The following is a 20,115-nucleotide window of genomic DNA, read 5'->3' on the forward strand; positions in this document are numbered from 1 at the left end:
GGCAGGGAGGCGGCTGCCAGCGCTCCCACCCCCGCCCTTGTGCAGCCCTCAGAACCAATCACATGCATCCCAGAGTGACCCTTGATCTCTGCATCCTCGCTCAGTGCAATGGCTAGGGAAGTCTGGGATTCCTCTTCTGTCACTGTCAGCTATCTTCTGAAGACGGTTTTCACACCTCAGATTCAGAGGTTTGGAAGCTCAAATAGAGCGAGTGCAAGGTAAGGAAATCAGATGCTCCTGTTGCTGACACAGGTCCCCAAACTAATGGCTTGCTTCTGAAGACACGCCGACAGCACAGGGATACGATGAATCCTGTGCTTCACTGTAAGGACATAGTGCTAGGTGCGGTGGTGCACGCCTATAATCCCAGTAGCTCAGGAGGCTGAGACAGGAGGATTGCAAGTTCAAAGCCAGCCTCAGCAATGGTGAGGTGCTAAGTAACTCCATAAGACCCTGTCTCTAAATAAAATACAAAACAGGGATGAGGCTGTGGCTCAGTGGTCAAGTACCCGAGTTCAACCCCTGGTACCAAAAGAAAAAGGAAAAAAAAAAAAAAGGAAATGTATCTGATCGGCCACCAATAATAGCAAACTTCTGGCTGATTTAGATTTTTATCAGGGAAATTCCAGGGTGCTAAACTTTTTCAATCCAATTTTGTGAACAAAACAAACAGAAACAAAAATAATTACCTTCCAGTAAGAATTATTAACAGGATGATGAGGAATTAGGAGAATTTTCTTTTTTCAACTTTAGCCCTCTCTATCTTCCAACCCACAACATTACCTTTCAGATTAAATCTTTTTAGGAATAATATGCAAAGTATAATATGCCATGGAATCAACTTTCCTATGAAATCACCTTTTACCGTGCCAATTCCCACTGTGTACAAAGACACACGGTCAAGTCTCGCTTGCTCGTGTTCCATGCCACCACTGAAACCTGAATTAGCAAGGGCTGGACCACTGCTCCCAGGGAAACGCAGAGCTCGGTTCCTGCCAGTCTCTGGTCAGAACACTTCTGCAACTGATCAGTCCACAACACCTTATTTTACTTGTGTTCTGATACGAGGAACTTTGTTTAGTATATGTAGTTGCTTCACTGACTGAACGTGGGTTCAGTGGGTAGAGCACAGCCGTCTCACTTTCAGGAGTGCCAGATGGCACTCCGGCACCACAGGCCATTCTGAAAAGCAAAGCACGCACACACGCGCACATACATAAACCCATAAAGTGTGAAACACACTCAGGAGAACTCACAAAGGACCCTTGTGCACACTACAATGGCTGAGAGAAGGCAGCACAGCATTGCCTCATTCAACCTCAACTGGAACACAAGGATCAGGGGCCTCCACATCCACGTCTGTGAATGGCTAAGAAGTGCTGGGTACTGACCTTGGTATACACATCACTTTAGCAAGAAGTGAGTCTGAATATATAGAGTTCGCAAATAATGAGGATTGACTTCACATGTGTATACAGGCCACTGATACTATACCATAATGTTATGACCAAGATTTGACGTTTTCTTTACACTCTTTAAAATATCAAAACAAATTTCTGAACCTAGAATAAGCTAGGATTTTTGATTATGTCCTTGCTGCTAAACAAACAAAAAGGAAGACTCTGCAGATGCCAAAACCAGAAATCACAAACATGCAGAGGACAATACTGCTGGATGCAGCACACCACTCCCTGAATGGCACAGGTGGCGCAGGGTGAAAGCAACAGATTTACCTTCAAAAACATAAGGAAGAGCTGACCAGGGGTAAGGACTTCTTGATTCACCAAACTATCAGGATTCTCCTCCATGCACTCTCCTCTGGCTAAAGCAAAGAGCTTCCGGGTCATGAGACAAAGTACATAAAATTTTTCAGTACTGGATTTCAAGTGGATGCAGATGCACTGACTGTAAAATAGAAAAGAAAAAGCTTCCAACAATTCAGCTGCTAATCCCACCTGATGTCCCTCTTACCAGGTCCTTAATTCATGCCGACTTTTTTTTTGTAGGCATTAGGGAATGAACCTAGAGGCACTTTATCAATGAGCAACATCCCCAGCCCTTTTTATTTTGAGAAAGGATCCTGCTAAGTTGTGCAGGCTAGCCTCAAACTTGCGACCCTCCTGCCTCAGCTTCCCAAGTTGCTGGGATTACAGGCATGCACCCCTGTGCCCAGATCCACGTTTACTTAAAATAAAACTCCTTCCTCCAAAAAAATTACATTTTACCTTTACTAACAACATTAGCAAAAAAGCTGAATATCCTCACCAAGTCTAGAACTGTGCTGGCCTATGTGGCTATTTAAAGTTAATTTTGCACTGGTCATATTTCAAACATGCCGCACCTGGCTACATATTAGACAGACCTGGGCTCCTCTAATAGTCATACAGTGGTTACGTAAGACAAAGTTCTTGCCGTGGGGAAACAGAATGACAGGACACTTGTAACCAGTGCATCTACATACAAAGAAATCAAGTAAATGTCTAAAACATGAACTACTTCAGTCGCTACAGTGTCCAACGTGCTATTTGGACAATGTGCTGGACGTCTGAAATAATTTCAAAACAAAGAAGTACACTAAAATGAATGAAATGACCATAAGGAGGATGGCCAGAGACAAAGGTAGCCCACACTGGCGAGGCCTGGATTCCACCCATGTTCACTGATTCCCAGACGACTCATCAGAACAATCTGTACTCCACTAAAGACCACTGACACCCCTCCTCCCAACCCGCACCCTCAAAACACAGGCCCAGCACACATACTTGAAGAGGAACTCTGCAGCTTGCTCATTAGAATACCAGTCAGGAAGATTGAGCTTTACTCTGAAGCATTCCCCTAGATAGTTAAGGACCTGTTTTTGTGTGGAACAACCCTCTTCCATTACAATCCTCAACATCTGAGATACGGAGTTCCTAAAGAATGAGTCGTCCTCTTTTCCTTTGATGAGCTCCTGAAAAATCTGATAATCAGGAAAGTTGACAAGTGCCTAGAATAGAAAAAAAGATTTTTTAAAATCATTTACCAATAATAACGTAACTATTTTATTTGTTTAATTACAATTCTCTCCTCTAATGACTTTAATAATGAAGAAAAATTAGCACTTCACTATTGCTGAACTGAAGTGAATTCTGCAAAATAAAGCATTCTTTGTAAGATGGCTGGACACCAAGATGCTTCCAGTGGTCCTCACCTCCTGGTAATCACAAACTCATCTAGTGTCCTCCCACACTCAGTGAGTGTTGTTGGCCTTCATGACTAAATCAACGTGTCAAGAAAGATGTTGTAGACTCCCAAGGCTGTCATAAAGGGTACTGCAGCATCCACCTTGTCCTCTTGGCTAACTAGATGGGGGAGAGGAACTGAGATCTCCTGCCAACAGCCAGCACTAACTCACCATCCAGTGGGTGCATCACATGAAAGTGGAGGCTCCAGCCCTAGTCAAGCCACCCCTGCTGACATCTCACTGCAAGCTCCTGAGACCCCCAAGCCAGAAGTGCCCCATCAAGCCACTCCTAAACTCCCAACTCACAGAAACTGTGAAAGAGAGATGTTTACTTATATTTCAAGCTATGGAATTTTGAGGCAATTGGTTATGGAGCAGTAGCTAACTGGTACAGCACGTACTTAACAAACAGAACCCATCCAATCTACACAGGATACTACCTCCAATGAATCTCTTCATGACAAAAGGAAACATTCAGCAAGTCATACCTTAAGTGCAAATCCTAATGGAAGAAAGAATAGCTCTTTCCGGTAAATGAAGTTCAACATAACTGTGCCATTTTCCAGGTAGTGAAGGTTCATATTGACCGCAGAATATTCTCCCTTCACACAGTGCATTGAAACTCCTATTGAAACAAACAGGAAAATATCAGAAACTTGGTAAGACCGTAATTTCTTCAATTATTATTTTTTCTGAATTATTTTACTCTTAGATATAATTTAAGCCAAATCACTAAGTGTAGTCAAGAATGACACCAAAAATGTGTCTAGGACCTTCCTTGCCAAATGTCCTCTGGAGTGCAAAATCTCCCAGGATGTGAAACTATGATGTAAAACAACCAAAGCCAAGAATTTAAACTTCCAAGTTTCTTTCCAGGCCAGGGCTCACATCCTGGGCCTGTTACACTCCCAGCACCGTTCAGGGCTTTCATCCTCACCACCCTAGAGTCTGGGCAAGAGATGGTGGCCTGACCCAACAACTCAAACACAGAAAAGGAGGACTTTAGACTCTTATTTCAATTTAAAAACAAGAAAAAAAATTATTTCATCTTCAACGACTGCCAAGACATACCATATCAACTGGAGGAAAAGCATAAGCTTGTGGGGAGCCATCTATGACCAGCAAACCGGGCTTAGTGAGCTGTCAGACAAGGAAATCTGGCTTCTAGGAACTGGCAATCATTAAGAGATTGTTCCAGATGGCCTGAGGCATGTGGTATCTGTGCAGTGGCTCACCACCGGGAATCTGCAGGTCTTGCTGGGAGGACCCCGTAGAGCACATGGCTTCCTTAGCTGTACCCCATCCTGTTCCTCACAGAAGCAGCTCCTCCTGGTCCCCCTTTTACCTATATAACTATAAATAAAGGACAGGTGGGCTCTTCCTGCCATTAGAGCCAGACTGATAACGGCTCAATCGGTCAAGCCCCTGCTTCAAAGGATAATTGTCTCTTGCGGTTCTTCTGTTAAACAAGTTTCCAAGTGATTAATCTACAGTCAGCCCATCCCTCCCACGGAAACCCTCTCTCACCCATGCTGGACATGGAAGAAACTCGACAATAGCTAAACATTCTAACACACTGAGACACTGTTTTTTTCTAGGTGCCATATGTATGACTACAATGAAAAGCCTGATTTTTATCTCATTTCTAAGGATAAATCATGTAACTGTCAGGATTGCCAAAGAATGCCACATGCTGTCTCGTGAAGCCAGGCACTGTCACAGAGAGTGCTCAGACACAGGCTGGGAGGCTGCCAGTCATCCCCTGAGGGGAGTGCCAAGGCAGCTGGAACCAAAGACTTCCAGGGCACCTGCCCCCTGACCAAGTCAGGCCAGCCTTCACCTTCATATCTAGTAACAAAACACATGTACAGTCTTTCAGTTTGAAAACACAAAAGTAGGTTTCCCAACATAAAAAGTTTTATCAGATATGATTCTTATTAAAGTGATTTAAAGTGATCTGATGACCCTACTGACAGACGGTGATTTTTTCCACTTCACCATAGTACAAAGGCCACCCCCCATTCTACAGAGATCATGCTTCCAGTTTTGAATATTTTTGTATGGTCCCAGATACTGAACTCAGAGATTCTTAACTACTGAGCCACATTCCCAGCCCTTAATATTTTTATTTAGGTTCTCACCAAGTTGCTGAGGCTGACTTTGAACTCACAATCCTCCTGCCTGAGCCTTCCAAGCTGCTGGGATTACAGGTATGTACCACTGAGGCCCGGCTGTTTTTGAACATGATCTTTGCCCAGGCTCCAATGCTGTGTGACACTCTCTTGTGATGCTGCACAGTGGCAGTGAGCCACAGCTCCCAGTCAGCCAGGTGACCAAGAGGGTAAGCATTGACGGTCTACAATGTACTGTGTTGCCAGTTTTTGGACTCTGTGTTTTGTATTTTCATGTCCCATCAAGATCACAAAAAGCTCATCTGTGTGTACATGAGACAATCAATATTTTATAAAACAGACTGTGGTAAGATGATTTTGCCCACCTACAGGCTAACACAAGTGTTCTGAGCTTGGCAAAGCTAAGCTACAATGTTGGGTAGGTTAGATATATAGTGTGATTTTGTAGCGCTGGGCACTGAACCCAGGGTCTTACACGTGCTAGGAAAGCAATCTACCATCAAGTTATATCATCAGTCCCTTACATCAGTCCCTTTTTGATATATAGAAGTTTCAACCTTGGATGGGTTTATCAGAAGAGGACCCTAACATGAACAGAGAAATATCTGTACACTGTGTAATGATTACCGCAAACTGATTAAAACATCAATCATCACCCATAGTTTTCATTTCTGTGTGTGAGTACATGTGGGTTCATGACACTCTGAATCTACTGTACTATCAAATTTCAAGGAAAAAAAAACAGTATTAGCAGCCACACGTTGCTCTTAGCACCACAACTTATTCATCTTATAACTGAACATCTGTACCCTTTAATCATCTCTCCATTTCTTCCTCCCAATTATGAATATTAACACAGAAATGCTTAAACAGAAAAACAAAAAATTATGTAAGAGAAAAATAACCAGTTTTAAACTTCACTAAAAAATATAAATAAAATCCTGAGGGTCACTAAAACTTACCAAACTGAGTATAGCCAGGTCCTCTGCTTTTCCATTTTGGTCTGACCATTGCAATGGGGAAATTTCTCCGAGGCATAATTAACATTCGGATGACTTTCTCAATGCCATTGATTATAAAATAGCCTCCCATTTCCTACCAAAGAGATGGATTAAAATTTGTTAAACAAAGGTACACGACTAGCTGTAAACACAAACCTTATTTCTAGCCAGATGCAGTACAGCATGCAGAAGAGGTGCACACAGAGGAAAGGGACCACAGATCCCCTGGAAATAGTGTGGACATGTGTGAACCCAGTCTTCTCAAATACATTAGAAAGGCCTAGGGACACAGGAGACAGCATGGAAGGAAAAAAGGCACTGCCCCTACCAGACAGGCAAGACCTACATGTCCTTTTGTCCTCCTAAAATGTCAATCTTCAAAAGACATTTAAAAAAAAAAAAATTATTCCAAAGAGAAGTCTAAAGATAAAAATGCCAATTATTTTCCTTCCATATGGTTTCCAAATAAGTTAAAAACCATCTGACTGTAGGACAGCTCTGCAAGTCAGAAATTTGGATTAACTAAATATAGGAACACATATATATATGTAAATTTTTTTGTTTTCAAAATTTTTTTAGTTGTAGATGGACACAATGTCTTTATTTTGTTTATTTCGTTTTATGTGGTGCTGAGAATCAAACCCAGTGCCTCATGCGTGCTACGCAAGTGCTCTACCACTGAGTCTCAGCACTGGGAAATATTTTTAATAGCTCTGGTTGTTCACATTTCTGTAACAGAGTTACTACTTACTAACTGCTCTCTAAAACAGGCATATTGTGCCAGCTATTTTGTTATATTTAATCCTCATAAACATGAACTGAACAGTTACTAGCCTATCTTCAGCAAAGAAAACTGAGGCTCAGGGAGACAAAAGTTTGCAAGGTGAACAGTGGAGCATCACACCCAGATCTGACAGCAAAACCCAGTGCATAACAGTCTCCCTGTTGTAGGCAGAATCTGTACATTTAACTACTTTAAGTCAATACTCGAAAGCCCCTAACACAGCCCAAAGAAACTGGAGAAGGTATATGAATCGTTATACCAGATCTTACTGTCAGTAAAGCAGGAACCTCTGACAAGTTTCATGATTTAAGGTAGCTTTAAAAGAACAAAATTCTTGTAAGTATATCTCTAAATATATATCATTCAGGAAATTAAGGATGGGGTGTACATCAGTGGCAGTGTGTGCTTAGCATGTCCGAAGCTCTGGGTTCAATCCCCAGGAAGAGGGGAAAGAAGAGGAGGAGGAGGAGGAGGAGGAGGAGGAGGAGAAGGAGGAGGAAGAAGAAGAGGAAGAGGAAGAAAATTAGGGGAGAAACCACCAGTTCTTCCCCCAAATCGGTGCTAAGTGTAGAGCTCCTCTTCCATACTATCTCAGGTGACAGTCATCAAGGGCCACATGCAGTATGCAGACAAGATGATCATGCTCCATTTTAACTATCCAGAGCAGAGTCAGGAAAACTGGCTCCCAACAACAACTTCCTGTCTTTTCACTCCCAACCGAGGTTGGCTACTGACCTAGTACCTGGACCCCTCGATTACCTCTGCCTCCTCGTGGTGCTCAATGAGGGCTCGAGGAGGAAGGTTGTATAAGTTGCAAAGCTTGGACTTCACCATGATGGGAACATAGCCAAGAAACTGCTTAATGATGCCTTTTGAGATTCCATTCACTGCCCAGCTAATATCAGCCTGAATGAAAATGAGAGGAAAATTACTTAAAATATCTGGATCTGGGGAAACAAACAAGTATTTTCAAAGTGAGGAAGAGGAAAACAAATAATTTTATGCTTTAGGTTTAGAAGATAGGTTTAGTTTAGATGACAGCACCAAGAAAGAAGAATTCTTATGAGGAATCAGTTCTATTCTCAAAAATGCAGGGAGTGACACACTGTCATTAATACTTACTGTCAGCTTCCCCCGGTAGGTACTCCTTCGGCCCCGACATTCAGCTGGATAAATGTTGAGTTCTTTGCAGATGGTCCCTTTGGGAACTGTGGGTGGACTGATAACAGCATCCACAATAGTAAGAGAGATACGCTCATCTTTGAAAGCAAATTCAAAGGAAGGTATATCCTGAAATACAATTCATACTATTAAACAAATTGCTTGCATTTCTAAGGCATTTTTTCTCTCAGACTTCCAATTCCCATGTGTTCTACAAGCAGCGATGCCTAAATGCCAATAATGACACATCTAGGGGTGGGAGGGTTGGGGGGAAGAAAAAAATAACAGAATGAATCTAACACAATTATCCTAGGTAAATGTACGATTACACAAATGGTATGCTTTTACTTCACGTACAGAGGAACAAGATGTATCCCATTTGTTTACAATAAAAATAAATTTAAAAAATAAATTAATTAATAAAAAAATGACACATCTAAAGAGGACAGGAGACGTACATTCACTCCACTCCCAATTCCTCTGAGTACTCAGAGACTATAACACATTAAACACTTTTTTTCTTTTTAAATATTTTTTTCGTTGTCAATGGACTTTATTTATTTATTTTGATCCCGCACTGTGTGTGTGTGTGTGTGTGTGTGTGTGTGTGTGCGTGCCAGATTCTGCAGTAGGTCCTGGGGTATAGCTGTGAAAGAGCTCCTAGTCGCTGAACCAAGTGCCCACCTTCCTTACTCCCACACAGCAAAACAGATGGGACGGCTATTAACAGGGCAAAGGCAGGGAAATATCCTTCTGATTAGGACAGGACACTGCAGTGCCCTTCCTTAAGCAGACACTTGCACGTGTCACTCATGCTTAAGGCAGAGAGGTGCACAGGGCAGGGCGAGTGGTCTTCCCTTCCACAGCTGCTGCCGTTCTGCAGCAGTCCCTGGGAGCAGCTCTGCCGTTCCTCTGAGGAAGGGGCACCCCCAGCTCTTCTGTGCAGTAACCGCGAACAAGCAAGTGTTAGAACCACGAAAACGCCAAAACAGAGCCAAAAAAGAACACAAAGGACCTCTACTCACATTCATGTGAGTCTGAACAACCTTTTCTAAATTTTTTAGTGGTTACCTAAAGCTGGTACTAACAATTTAATATTTAAAAATAAAATTTATGACATTTCATGTTTAAGGTGAAACACTAGTTTGAAAAAATATGAGATCTGCTTTCTTAAATCACAGCTAAACTGTCAGTTCTCATTATTTATAATAGTTATGGCCTAAAAAGCTACTGCAAATACTGAATCAGCAAATACCGAACCCATTGCTCCTAGGCAAAATGCAGTCTCCTGGGGCCTCTGGTGGCAACCTTTTCTTGACCAATCAAGACGTAACTTTACTTTCTGTGTCTCTGCTTAAGGACACTTTATATGTACAAGTATGCTGCCCTGTCATTAACACCAGACTCTTCAGCCCACACCACTAACTCATCTAATGTGTATTTTTTCCAAAGAGCACTGCACAGCCTATTATTGGGGGTCATTTCAAGTAGCAAAATCACCAACAAAATGTAAAAAACATGGCAAAAGGATCTTTGTTCATGGTCTGAGGACTTGAAAGAAGAAGGCAAAGAGCTGCCTTACTGCACCTCGGCCATGAACACGTACGATGACATGCTGGGAAGTATGGATCAGGGGACTGCAGGCAGATTTTACCAAGTGGGTGAATTTGCAAATACTGAATCACCAAATAATGAAAATCAATTGTATTCGGAAAAGACTGACATGTAAATTTGAACTCACACAATGGTTAAAACTACTTCAAAGGCAAAACAGTAATTGGAATTATGATAAAGGCCCTTTTTCCTAGGTTTTTTAAGGTCATTTGCCTTATTGTGTTTTATGGAACATTTTTTTTAAAGCAAGAATATTTTATGTGTACAAAGCATTATAACCTTTAAAACAGTCTTCATTTATCAACAAACTTTCCACTATATTTATTTAGCAAATTAACAGTGTTAAACCATACCACACTACCTTGTCAAATCCCAAGCACTCAACTAAGACAAAAAAGTGCTCTGGAGCACTGAAAGGAAAGAGAAAAGGTGAAGAAAGGTCACAGAGATACCTGAGAAGTTGGGGCGGGGAGGGGGGGTGGGTTTGGGTGTTGGGGGGGAGATTAAATTCACGAGCACTATCAGATTTCCCTCAAGGTTCAGAGTTTTTTTTACAAAAGAATTTTAAGGGGCTGGGGAGATAGCTCAGCTGGTAGAGTGCTTGCCTCGCAAGTGCAAGGCCCTGAGTTCGATCCCCAGTACCGCAAAAAAAAAAAAAAAGAATTTTAAGATATGAGATTAGAACTAATGAATCTGAGAAACCTGCACTTTGGCATATTAAGCAGGTAATAAGAATTCCTAGATTGTGGATGAAGTAAATGAAGGAGGGAAAGAAAGTAAAGAAGAATCAGAAGAGAGAAAGGAAGTGAGACACACAAACGGAAAAAGCTGTGCCTAGAGGAAATTAAGTCTGAAACTCACAAGGAATTAAAGAAGAAAAGACAAAGACACAGTCTGGGAGGTGGAGTATGAGAAGACAAAGACTGGGGTTCCGCACCTTCCAGGTGACAATAAATCCCAAAGCTGTACAGTAGTAAACAGTGAGGGACCTCTAACACTATGTCATGTTTTATAAAAGTGAGACACTGGCATTCCTGTTAGACCAACTCCAATCAATACTGCTAATTTAAAGCACATGTCCGCAGAGTGCAGCCATCCTACAGGCAACACGCATACAAGCAATCTAAAGGGACCGAAAACCAAGTGGGATTAGAGGACATGAAACTCAGACTAATGTAAACATCAAGTGATGGCCAACAACAGAATTCATTATTCTCCCACAGTCTTTTAGTAGTTTTTTTTAAAAAGCTAACCCATTCTGACCATTCTTAATAAGCTACTATTGCCAAATACTGTACAATCCAACAGGCTGACCACGATCAAAGCTCCAATGTTTCCTGAGCCTTCACTGCCTCTGTGACAAGGAACATTGCAGGCAGTAGGGAAATCATTACTTTTTTAGACAGGCAGAGTCATGGGATCAAGTCAGTTTTTATTTTGATCTTCTCAGGAGAAGATCAAACTCTGCCTGCTCTGCCCGGCAAAAGTTTTGCATAAACATGTGCCACGCTGCAGAGGCAGCTCCACCGTGCACGGTCTGCCCTATTCAACCTCTACGTCCTGCTCTTCGTCCCGTTCTTCTTCCAGGCTTTCCCCATCTTCTCCACTGTCTTCATCCGTGCTCCCGTCCTGCTCCTCTGAGTCTGTTGTTTTGTCTTTGTCCTTCCTGTGCTCCGAAGCGTCCTTCTTACCAGAGCTTCTTTTAAGGGCGTAATGAGCCGCTGGAACTCCATCTCTCCCATGGCTGAGAGCACATCACTGGCACTGAGCGTCTTGCGCTTCCCTTTCATTGCAAAGCTGTTGGCACAGGACGTGGCGAACAGCACCAAGACGCTAGCGGCTGGTGCTCCGGGGCTCCGTGGCGCCTCCTTGTCGATCCTGGTGATGACAGCACCAGGCAGGGCCGAGCGGGGGCAGGAACTTCTTCAGCCTCAGGCCCCTTCTTCGGCAGCTACAGTGTCGGGACTACGTTCTGACCCTCCAAGGCTTCCGTTCTGTCCCACGCCACACACCACATCCCAGGGTGCCCAGCGCCATAACTGCTCTCCGGCCCTAACCCGGCCTCTACCTCAAGTTGGTGCTGGCGAAATTTCCACACCATAGAGATATTGGCCCACCAGAGCTTCCGTCCGACCCGCGCTGCTCGCTTCTCTCCTTTGCCATTACCAAGTCTGGGTCGGAACTTTCTCCTTAGGGAAACTTTTCGAACAGCATTATAATTCCAGCTACAATGAGCTGTCATCATTTATGCAGGGTCAAATTTTCTTCACCTACTTCAACCGAGAGATCATATTGCAACAGACAAAACGCAGCAGCAGACATGAGAATCCTGCTGTCTTCTGATAAGCAGACATTCGAAGATTTAAAAAATGCAATCCACCTACTGATTTCTTCTCTGCTGTGGAAAATGTTTTCCATTTAAAAAGCTAATATAAATAAAAGCTTTTTTTTTTTTTTTTTTTGGTGGTGCTGGGGATTGAACCCAGGACCTTATGCACGCTACCAACTGAGCTACATCCCCAGTCCTAAATGCTTTATTTTTAAATGAATTACTATTTAAATTTTTTTCAAGTTTAATTTCTAATAAAGTAAATACTGATAAACAAAAGCTGTTTGGGGGCCCCTCAAGGATTTTAAAAGAAAAAAGACCGGGAAAAAAAGCCTTTGGGAACTGCCAGTCTGCACATTACTCCTTTACTCAAAAAAAAAAAAAAAAAGCCCTCCATGCATAGGAGCTCCTTTTTTAAGGCAAAACCTTCCCTGATCATCTCAATCCTGGATTCTTTTATCATTATTTGTATTAAACTCCATCAATAAACTTTCAACAAGATATAATTTTTCTTGTATTTACATGATGCTATGAATCCAGGGAACCACACAAATATTTCCCATCACTCTTGTCTTTCTCAAAAAGATTAAGGAGCATCCATCTTCATATAAGTCCTGTTGGCTCCCATACTATTTATAAGTATCAGACTGGCAATCGAAGCTCTCCACATTCCATCCCTCTGGCGCACCACCAGCAGAGTGTGGTGTCTCCGAATCTGCGGCGCCCCCTGCTCCTACCCTTCCCCTGGAGAGAAGGCACTCTCCTCTTTCCTTAACTCATACAGTCCGGACTTTTCCAAAATGCCTGGAAACTGCAGCTCCCCGTGTCTCGGTAGCCTGCACATCTTCTTGGCAGGGCAGTTCCCAAAAGCGATGACCCTGACCGCTTTCGGGTCTCCGCCACTTCTGCAACACGCCAAACACTCAAACCCAAGAGCTGCCTCTTCCTCCTCGGCCCGGAGCCCGGAGCCCTGGGTCTGCTTACTAGGGGAGGCCGCCCCACCACCCTCCCGCACTCCGCTCCCCACGCCTCCAGACCCAGCATCAGAGGACTCGTTTGCACCTTCCTCAACACCGGCCTCATCGGAGCAGGTGCCCGGCAGTTTCGCTCCTCCAAACTCCAAGGCACGAAAGCTGAAGGATGATGGCCTGTCCCTCACGGTGCACCTGCGGTTCCGCTCAGAAGCTTCCGAGGCACTTTTGCAGAAGCGGAGCCAAGCGTGATGAAGGCGTGTGCGTTGGGACGGATGGAAAGCACGCCTCGAATGGGCACGTCCCCACCCTCCCCGCACCGTCCTAAAAAACTACCGCTCGCAGTCACTCCGAAGTCCAGAACCAAACCCGCTTTCCCCTTGTGGAGTGGACAGGCGGCAGCCAAGCCCCGCGCCCGGTTCTCCCGGGCACTGTCAAGCGCACGTGGCCTCGTCCTGCCCGGCCGGCATCCCCGGCGCCGCCCGCACCTCCCGCTCCCGGGCCTCCCGCACGCCCGCCGCCTCTCCCCCGGCTCTGCGGGCTCGGCCGGGCGCAGCCCTGGCGCCGGGAGGCCGCCCGCTCACCTGCACCGCGTGGCTGAGTCCCTCGCGCACAGCGTAGTTGAAGGACTCCACGTGCGCCCGCGTCAGCTCCTGCAGCGCCGCCTTCTGCTGCTCGGGAGGGACCCCGTAAGAGGGGTCGGTCAGGTGCTTCAGGCTAGGCCCGCTGGGCAGGCCACGCCACCGGCCGCCGGGATCCATGCCTCCTCACGCCCCACACCTGCGCGGCTCCGCGGCGCGGCGGCAATGGCCGGGGCCCGCCCCGCGGCCTGCCGGGAAGTGTAGTTCCCGCCGGCTCCGTCCGGCTCTGTCCGGCAGCTTTATGGGGTCGGCTTGCAAACAAAATCGCGGCGCGAATGGGCGGCCGGAACTGCACGGAGCCAAAGTAGGACGGACCGGCCCCGGTCCCTTCCTCTGCAGATGACTCCGGAGGTGGGAGCAGCCGCGCTTCCACGTGCGGCCTCGGTGGCCCCCTCGCTGGGTCAGTTAGGATTGGGGAGGACAGCTGTCTTCCCCTCCACACCGACCCTGGGGCGATCTCGGCGGGCGTCTTGGCGCCAGCGACGGGGCAGACGTGTCGGGCACCGCGAGCCTCCTCCACCTGTTACCGCGAGCCAGCTGGTCACTGGGACCGCCAGGCAGAGGCGGGCCGTGCGGACCCCCGCTTCTTATGGACCGAAGCCCAGGGGGTGGGGTGCGAAGCGGGCGGTCTCGGATGGAAGGGTGGTGCACGTGGACTTACCGTCTTGAGGTCTGCTGCTGTCCTTGGACCTCACCGTGGCTGTGCGTGTGTCAGCCGCATCGTGGCATGATTGGCATACAGAAACTGCACACATTTAGAGTGAGTGCATTGGCGAGTACACTCATGAAACTACCACCAAGATGAAGACACAGCTCATCCACCTCTCCTCCAGGTGTCCTCCCGCCCCTTAGGAACCCTCCCTACTGCCGGCTTCACCTTTTCCTAGTTCAGCTAGGGTGTCAGTCAGCTTTGTCTGGCTGTGGCAAAATACCTGGGGGCGCGGGGGAATAGCCTAGAGAAGGAAAGATCTGTTAGGGGGCTCATGGTTGCAGAGGTTTGAGTCCACTGTCTCCATGGCTTTGGGCCTGAGTGTCACGGTGGAAGGGCGGAAGGGCGTGGAGGAGGAAAGTGTTCATCTCATGGCACCCAGGAAACAAAGGGAGTAAGGGGGAGGGGACAAGATACAGCTCTCAAGGGCATGCCCCCAAAGCCACCTCCTCCAACTTGGTCCCACCTCCTAATAATGACATAGCCCTGAACTCCTCAATGGATTGATCCCACTGATGAGGTCCAAACACTTCCCAAAAGCCTCCCCTCTGAACATTGCTGCATTGGGGACCCAACCTTCAACATTTGTGCCCTTGGGGACACTTCATATTCAAGCCACAGCAGCTGTTAATTTCCATTCCTACATGACTTTCAAAGGAGTTGCCTTCTATGTGGAGTTCTTGACAACACCAAATCTACCCAGGTGTACAGCTGTAAAAACCTAGGGCCTGCCTCCCCTCCTTCACAATGTCAGCTCCTAAGGAAACCCTTCCTTCCCTCTCTTAGTCAAGGACTCCTGGAAGGCAGGAGAATAAAGGGATTCTTGCAGGACTCATCATTTCCATCAGCACACAAATCGGCTGGGAGAGCTCTTTAAACAAAAGACCACTAACGGGTTCCTGTCCCTTTTCAGTTGCCACATCATTTCTGTGCTCCCCTTCAAACTACAAATGAGAAAAACTGACCATCCTCACTGTCTCTCCACCGTCTCCAAGGTCCGCTGGTGTGGCAGCTGTTCCTTTCATTCATTTCAGGGTTGAATAATAATCCATCGTTATGGATGTACCACATTTACCCATTCATTCGTTGGACGTTTGAGTTGATTCCACTGTTTGGCTGTGGGGAGCCACCCATGTCCAGCAGAATCAGGCTCGGCTGAGCCATGGGATACAGAGGTCTGACTCCCAGGAACTGGCAGTCATGGGGGACCGTTTCAGACAGCCTGGGAGTAGGTGGCCCAGTACAGAGGTTTCTCACCCCTGAGGACATGCTAGTTCCCTGAGCAAATGACTTCCCTAACTCCACCCTGTCCTGTTCCTCACAGAGAAGCCCCTCCCCATCAAGGTCCCTTCAGCTGTGGGACTATAAATAAAGGGAAGGCAGGCTCCTCCATCTTGTAGGAGGCCAGATCTCCTACAGCCCGATCCATCACACCCCCTTCCTATTGAAAAGAGTATTGGCTCTTGTGTTTATTGATTAGATAAGTTTATTAGCAATTAATTGATCACTGGCACCATCATCCTCCAACAGAAACTCTTCCCCTCATCCATGCGGGGTGTGAAACCCCCCCACATTTGGCTATTATGAAAAATGCTGCAATGAATATCAGTGCACAAGTTTTTGTTATGCATGTTTTCAATTCTCTTGGTACAACTAGGAATGGAATTTCTGTCATATATTAACTCCATATTTAACATTTTGAGGTTCCATGAAACTTCTTTTCCAAAGCAGCTGTGCAATTTATTCAATACATAAGGATATTGTAGCAATATCCTTCTGGGATTCCAGCTTTTTCATGTCAGTACTGTCTTTTGATTATAGTCATCCTATTCATGTGCAGTAGTTCCTAGTTGTGGTCTTGATTTGCATTTACCTAATAACCAATGACATGAAGTATATTTTCCTGTGTTTATTGATCAATTGTATATTTTCTTTTGAGAAATGTGTACATACGCTGCCTGTTTAACATTGGCTTGTCTTTCTACTGAGTTGCAATAGTTCTTTATGTTATATGTGCCTGTCCTTACTAAGCATATGATTTGCAAATCTTCCATTCTGTAGAGGTTTTTTTCCCCCTTGAGGCAAAAAAAAGTTTGTAACTCTGATGAAATGCAGGTTTTTTTCCTTGTATTGCTCGTGCTTTTGGTACGATGTCTATGAAATGATACCTAATCAAGGTAAGGAAAAAAAACCTGTGTTCTCTTTAAAGAGTTTCATAGTTTGAATTTTGACATTTAAGTCTTCGAACTTCTTTAATTTTTGTAGCTGGTGTGAAAAAGGGGTCCATATATATCTTCAGCTGCCTTGGCACCGTTTGTTAAAGAATATTCTTTCCCCCGCTGCATTATCTTAGCCCCCTTGTCAAAAACCAATTGACTTTATGTGCAAGGGTTTATTTCAGGACACCCAATTCTATTCCCTTGGTCTGTGTATCTGTTCTTATGTCAACACCACAGAGTATAGATTAATGGTAGCTTTGTGATAAAATTTTAAATTAAGTGGACATCTTTCATTTTTGTTCTTTTCCCAAACTGTTTTGGCTATTCATGGTTCTTTGTATTAACATGAATTTTAGTATCGACTTGTCAATTCTTCCTCTGCCCTAGAAGGAGGAGAAAGGGGAGAGGGAGGGGGTGAAGAAGAGGAGAAGCATCAGCAGCTGAAGTTTTTGATCAAACTAGCTCATTCAATTTGGGGCTTATTTCTGATAATTATCTTACAATCCACAAACATGAAATGTCTTCCATTTATTTCGTTGTTCCATAGTTTCCATCAAAGATGTTTTGTAACTTTTGTTGTATAAATTTTTGTTAAATTTATGTCTAGGCACTTAATTGTTTTGATGATCCGGCAACTTTGATGGGCTCATTTACTACTTCTAAAAGTTTGTGAGATGCCTTAGGATTTTCTGTGTATAAGATTCAGTTGTTGGCAGAGAGTTCCACTCTTCCTTTCTGACCTGGATGCCCGCCCTGCCCTCCTTTTGTCTAACTGCTCTCCTAGAATTAGTACACTTCTGAATGAAGTGGCAAGAATGGGCATTTTTGTTTTCTGCCTGATATTAGGGAGAAAGTTCTCAGTCTTTTACTGTTATATAGGATGTAGTCCATGGGTTTTTCCAAAGATGGCCTTTATCGATTCTTTGATTACCTTATGAGGAAAGTTCCATTCTCCTCCTAACTTCTTGTGTGTTTTTATCAAGGAAGAGTTGTATATTGTTAATATGTGTGTACGTGTTTGTGTGTAGTGCTGGCAAGTGAACCCTGGGGCATGCTACCACTGAACTACATCCCCAGCCCTTTTTTATTTTTTGAGACAGGATCTCACCAAGTTGCCAACACCACCCTCAAATTTTAATTCTCCTGCCTCAGCCTCCCAAATTGCTGGGAATTTCTTTTCCTTTTTTGTAGTGCTGGGGATTGAAGATAAGGCCTTGTGCGTGCTAGGCAAGCACTCTGCCCCTGAGCTACACCCCAGGCCCCTGGCAATATTTTTCTTAAAGCCTCTTTTGTCTAATATTAGTAGCTCTAGTTGAATTATTGTTTACATAGTATATCTTCTCATTCTTATACTGTCAGCCTATTTGTTTTTTAATCTAAAGTGTGCCTCTTGTAGCATGCAGTTGCATTATTTTTTTAAAAAATCAATTTTGGCCTAAAAATAAATTTAAGTAATCAGCCAGGCATGGTGGTACACACCTATAATCCCAGTGACCCCAGAGGCTGAGGCAGGGGATCAGAAGTTCAAGGCCAGCCTCAGCAATTTAGTGAGACCCTCAACAACTTAATGAGAACCTAATTGGGGATGTAGCTCATGATAAAGTGCCCCTGCATTCAGTCCCTTGTACTGCCCCCCCCTTCCACTTTGCCAATCTGTTTTTTGACTGGAATGTTTAATCCATTTACATTTAATGAAATTTCTGGTAAGATAGTATGTATTTATGTCATGTCTCCCTCCCCCTTCACTACTGTCTTCTCTTTTCTTATATACTTTATACTTTCTAGTGTAACATTTCAGTTTCCATGTCTTTTTGACTATAAAGTTAATTTCTGTGTGGCTGATGTGTCTTTGTGTGGCTGAGTCTGTCCTATTTAGAATTTGTGGAGTTTCTTGGATGCATTTTAATTTGTGTGTGTGTGTGTGTGTGTGTGTTTTAATCAAAGCAGAGTTGATTTTGGTCACTATTTTAATACATTTTCATATAAGAAAATATATGTATTAGAAAAAAAGTGTGTGTGTGTGTGTGCGTGTGTGTGTGTGTGTGTGTGTGTGTGTGTGTGTGTATTTTGTACAGGAGATTAAACCCAGGATGCTCTACCACTGCGCTACATCCCCAGTCCTTTTTTTCTTTTTTTAATTTTTATTTTTTGGCAAGTTGCTGAGGCTGGCCTTGAACTTGTGATCATCCTGCCTCAGCCTCCCAGGTCACTGGGATCACAGTCATGCATCACCACACCTGGCAGATGGGCATATTTTTAATACCCAGCATGGCATGTTGCAGCTCTGCCTTAGTCCTCACTTCCTGCTGTGTAGAGATCAAGATCACACAGAAATAAAAGCTGAGGGAATACTCAGGTTTCTGCTGGGCGTGCACACAGTCCTATGCATGCATGGGCCTTCTGTGTTCTTAGAAGTATGTTGAAGCATTTCAAAATCTCCTGTGGACATTTCCTTCCCCGGCTTTCCCTCTTGTGGTCAGTTTGTTGTCTATTCCAATGGTCATAGTCATTAGCACAGAAAGACTGGGCAGGACTCAAACCTCAGGAATCAACTCAGCTGTTTATTCAGTAACAGTTTCACACTGGAACAGGGGATGCAGGGATGAAGTGGCGCCTGTGGACCCACTTAAAGAAAGGGGCTGGGTTTATATAGGTTATTTTGGGGGGTAGTCTAGTGAACATATCAGTTTGGGCACTCAAGAAACAGGTTATTGAGAATTTAAAAATTTGTTCTTACTGGGGATATTTTTACTTGGAGAAGAATGGAGGGCCCAGGGTCAGTGTTCAGTGTTTATCTCTTTCCCTTCAGGATCCCATTTTATTGTCACTGGGAAAGGATTTATTTGGAGAAGGGTCAATGCTTTGGCTTCCTTTCTAGAGTTTTCCATCATTGGGAGGGAATGCACGGAGAAAACCATCAACGTGTGGCTTTCTTTTTCACTCCCTTTTCTCAGGCCTTACTGTGTTGGGGTATTTTCATTTCCCATATCTGATAATAGTTACCTTAGGAAGCTGAGATGTAAAATAACTGCTGCTATCATTTTTAGCAAGTGTAAGCAGGGAAAAGGTTGCTCACCTGGGCAAGCTCTGAACCACATCACATAAGGGAACGCCAGGAGTGGGGACTTCATGGAATTACCAGAAGAGCCAAATAGTGACAGTTCCTGGTAATGGGCTTTAGAGGAGCTCCCGCCTCCTTCTGCACCCAGCAATGGCTGCTAGGATGCTGGACTGCTCCATGAGTTTGTGGCTCCTGGCTTCCGAGGCTCCCATGGAGCAGGGGAGCGGGGATGGAAACAGGTGAGTTAAAATGTCAGAAAGCTCATGGTTC

General features: G+C 44.6%; 1 protein-coding gene across 1 annotated transcript in view; it reads right to left on the reverse strand.

Annotated features, from left to right (window-relative positions):
- Polr1b (RNA polymerase I subunit B) overlaps positions 1-14,022 on the reverse strand; it is a 29,146-nt gene extending 15,124 nt beyond the window's left edge. The window contains exons 1-7 of the mRNA XM_047523397.1: positions 13,800-14,022; positions 8,263-8,430; positions 7,900-8,046; positions 6,318-6,450; positions 3,712-3,848; positions 2,763-2,986; positions 1,734-1,905 (exon numbers count right to left, since the gene is read on the reverse strand). Of these exons, the coding sequence (XP_047379353.1) occupies positions 1,734-1,905; positions 2,763-2,986; positions 3,712-3,848; positions 6,318-6,450; positions 7,900-8,046; positions 8,263-8,430; positions 13,800-13,976 (1,158 nt within the window). The 5' untranslated portion in view covers positions 13,977-14,022. The remainder of the gene's footprint in view (positions 1-1,733; positions 1,906-2,762; positions 2,987-3,711; positions 3,849-6,317; positions 6,451-7,899; positions 8,047-8,262; positions 8,431-13,799) is intronic.
- Positions 14,023-20,115: the final 6,093 nt, after the last annotated feature.

Source organism: Sciurus carolinensis, chromosome 13 (genome assembly GCF_902686445.1).
Source record: "Sciurus carolinensis chromosome 13, mSciCar1.2, whole genome shotgun sequence".
NCBI classification, from domain to species: domain Eukaryota; kingdom Metazoa; phylum Chordata; class Mammalia; order Rodentia; family Sciuridae; genus Sciurus; species Sciurus carolinensis.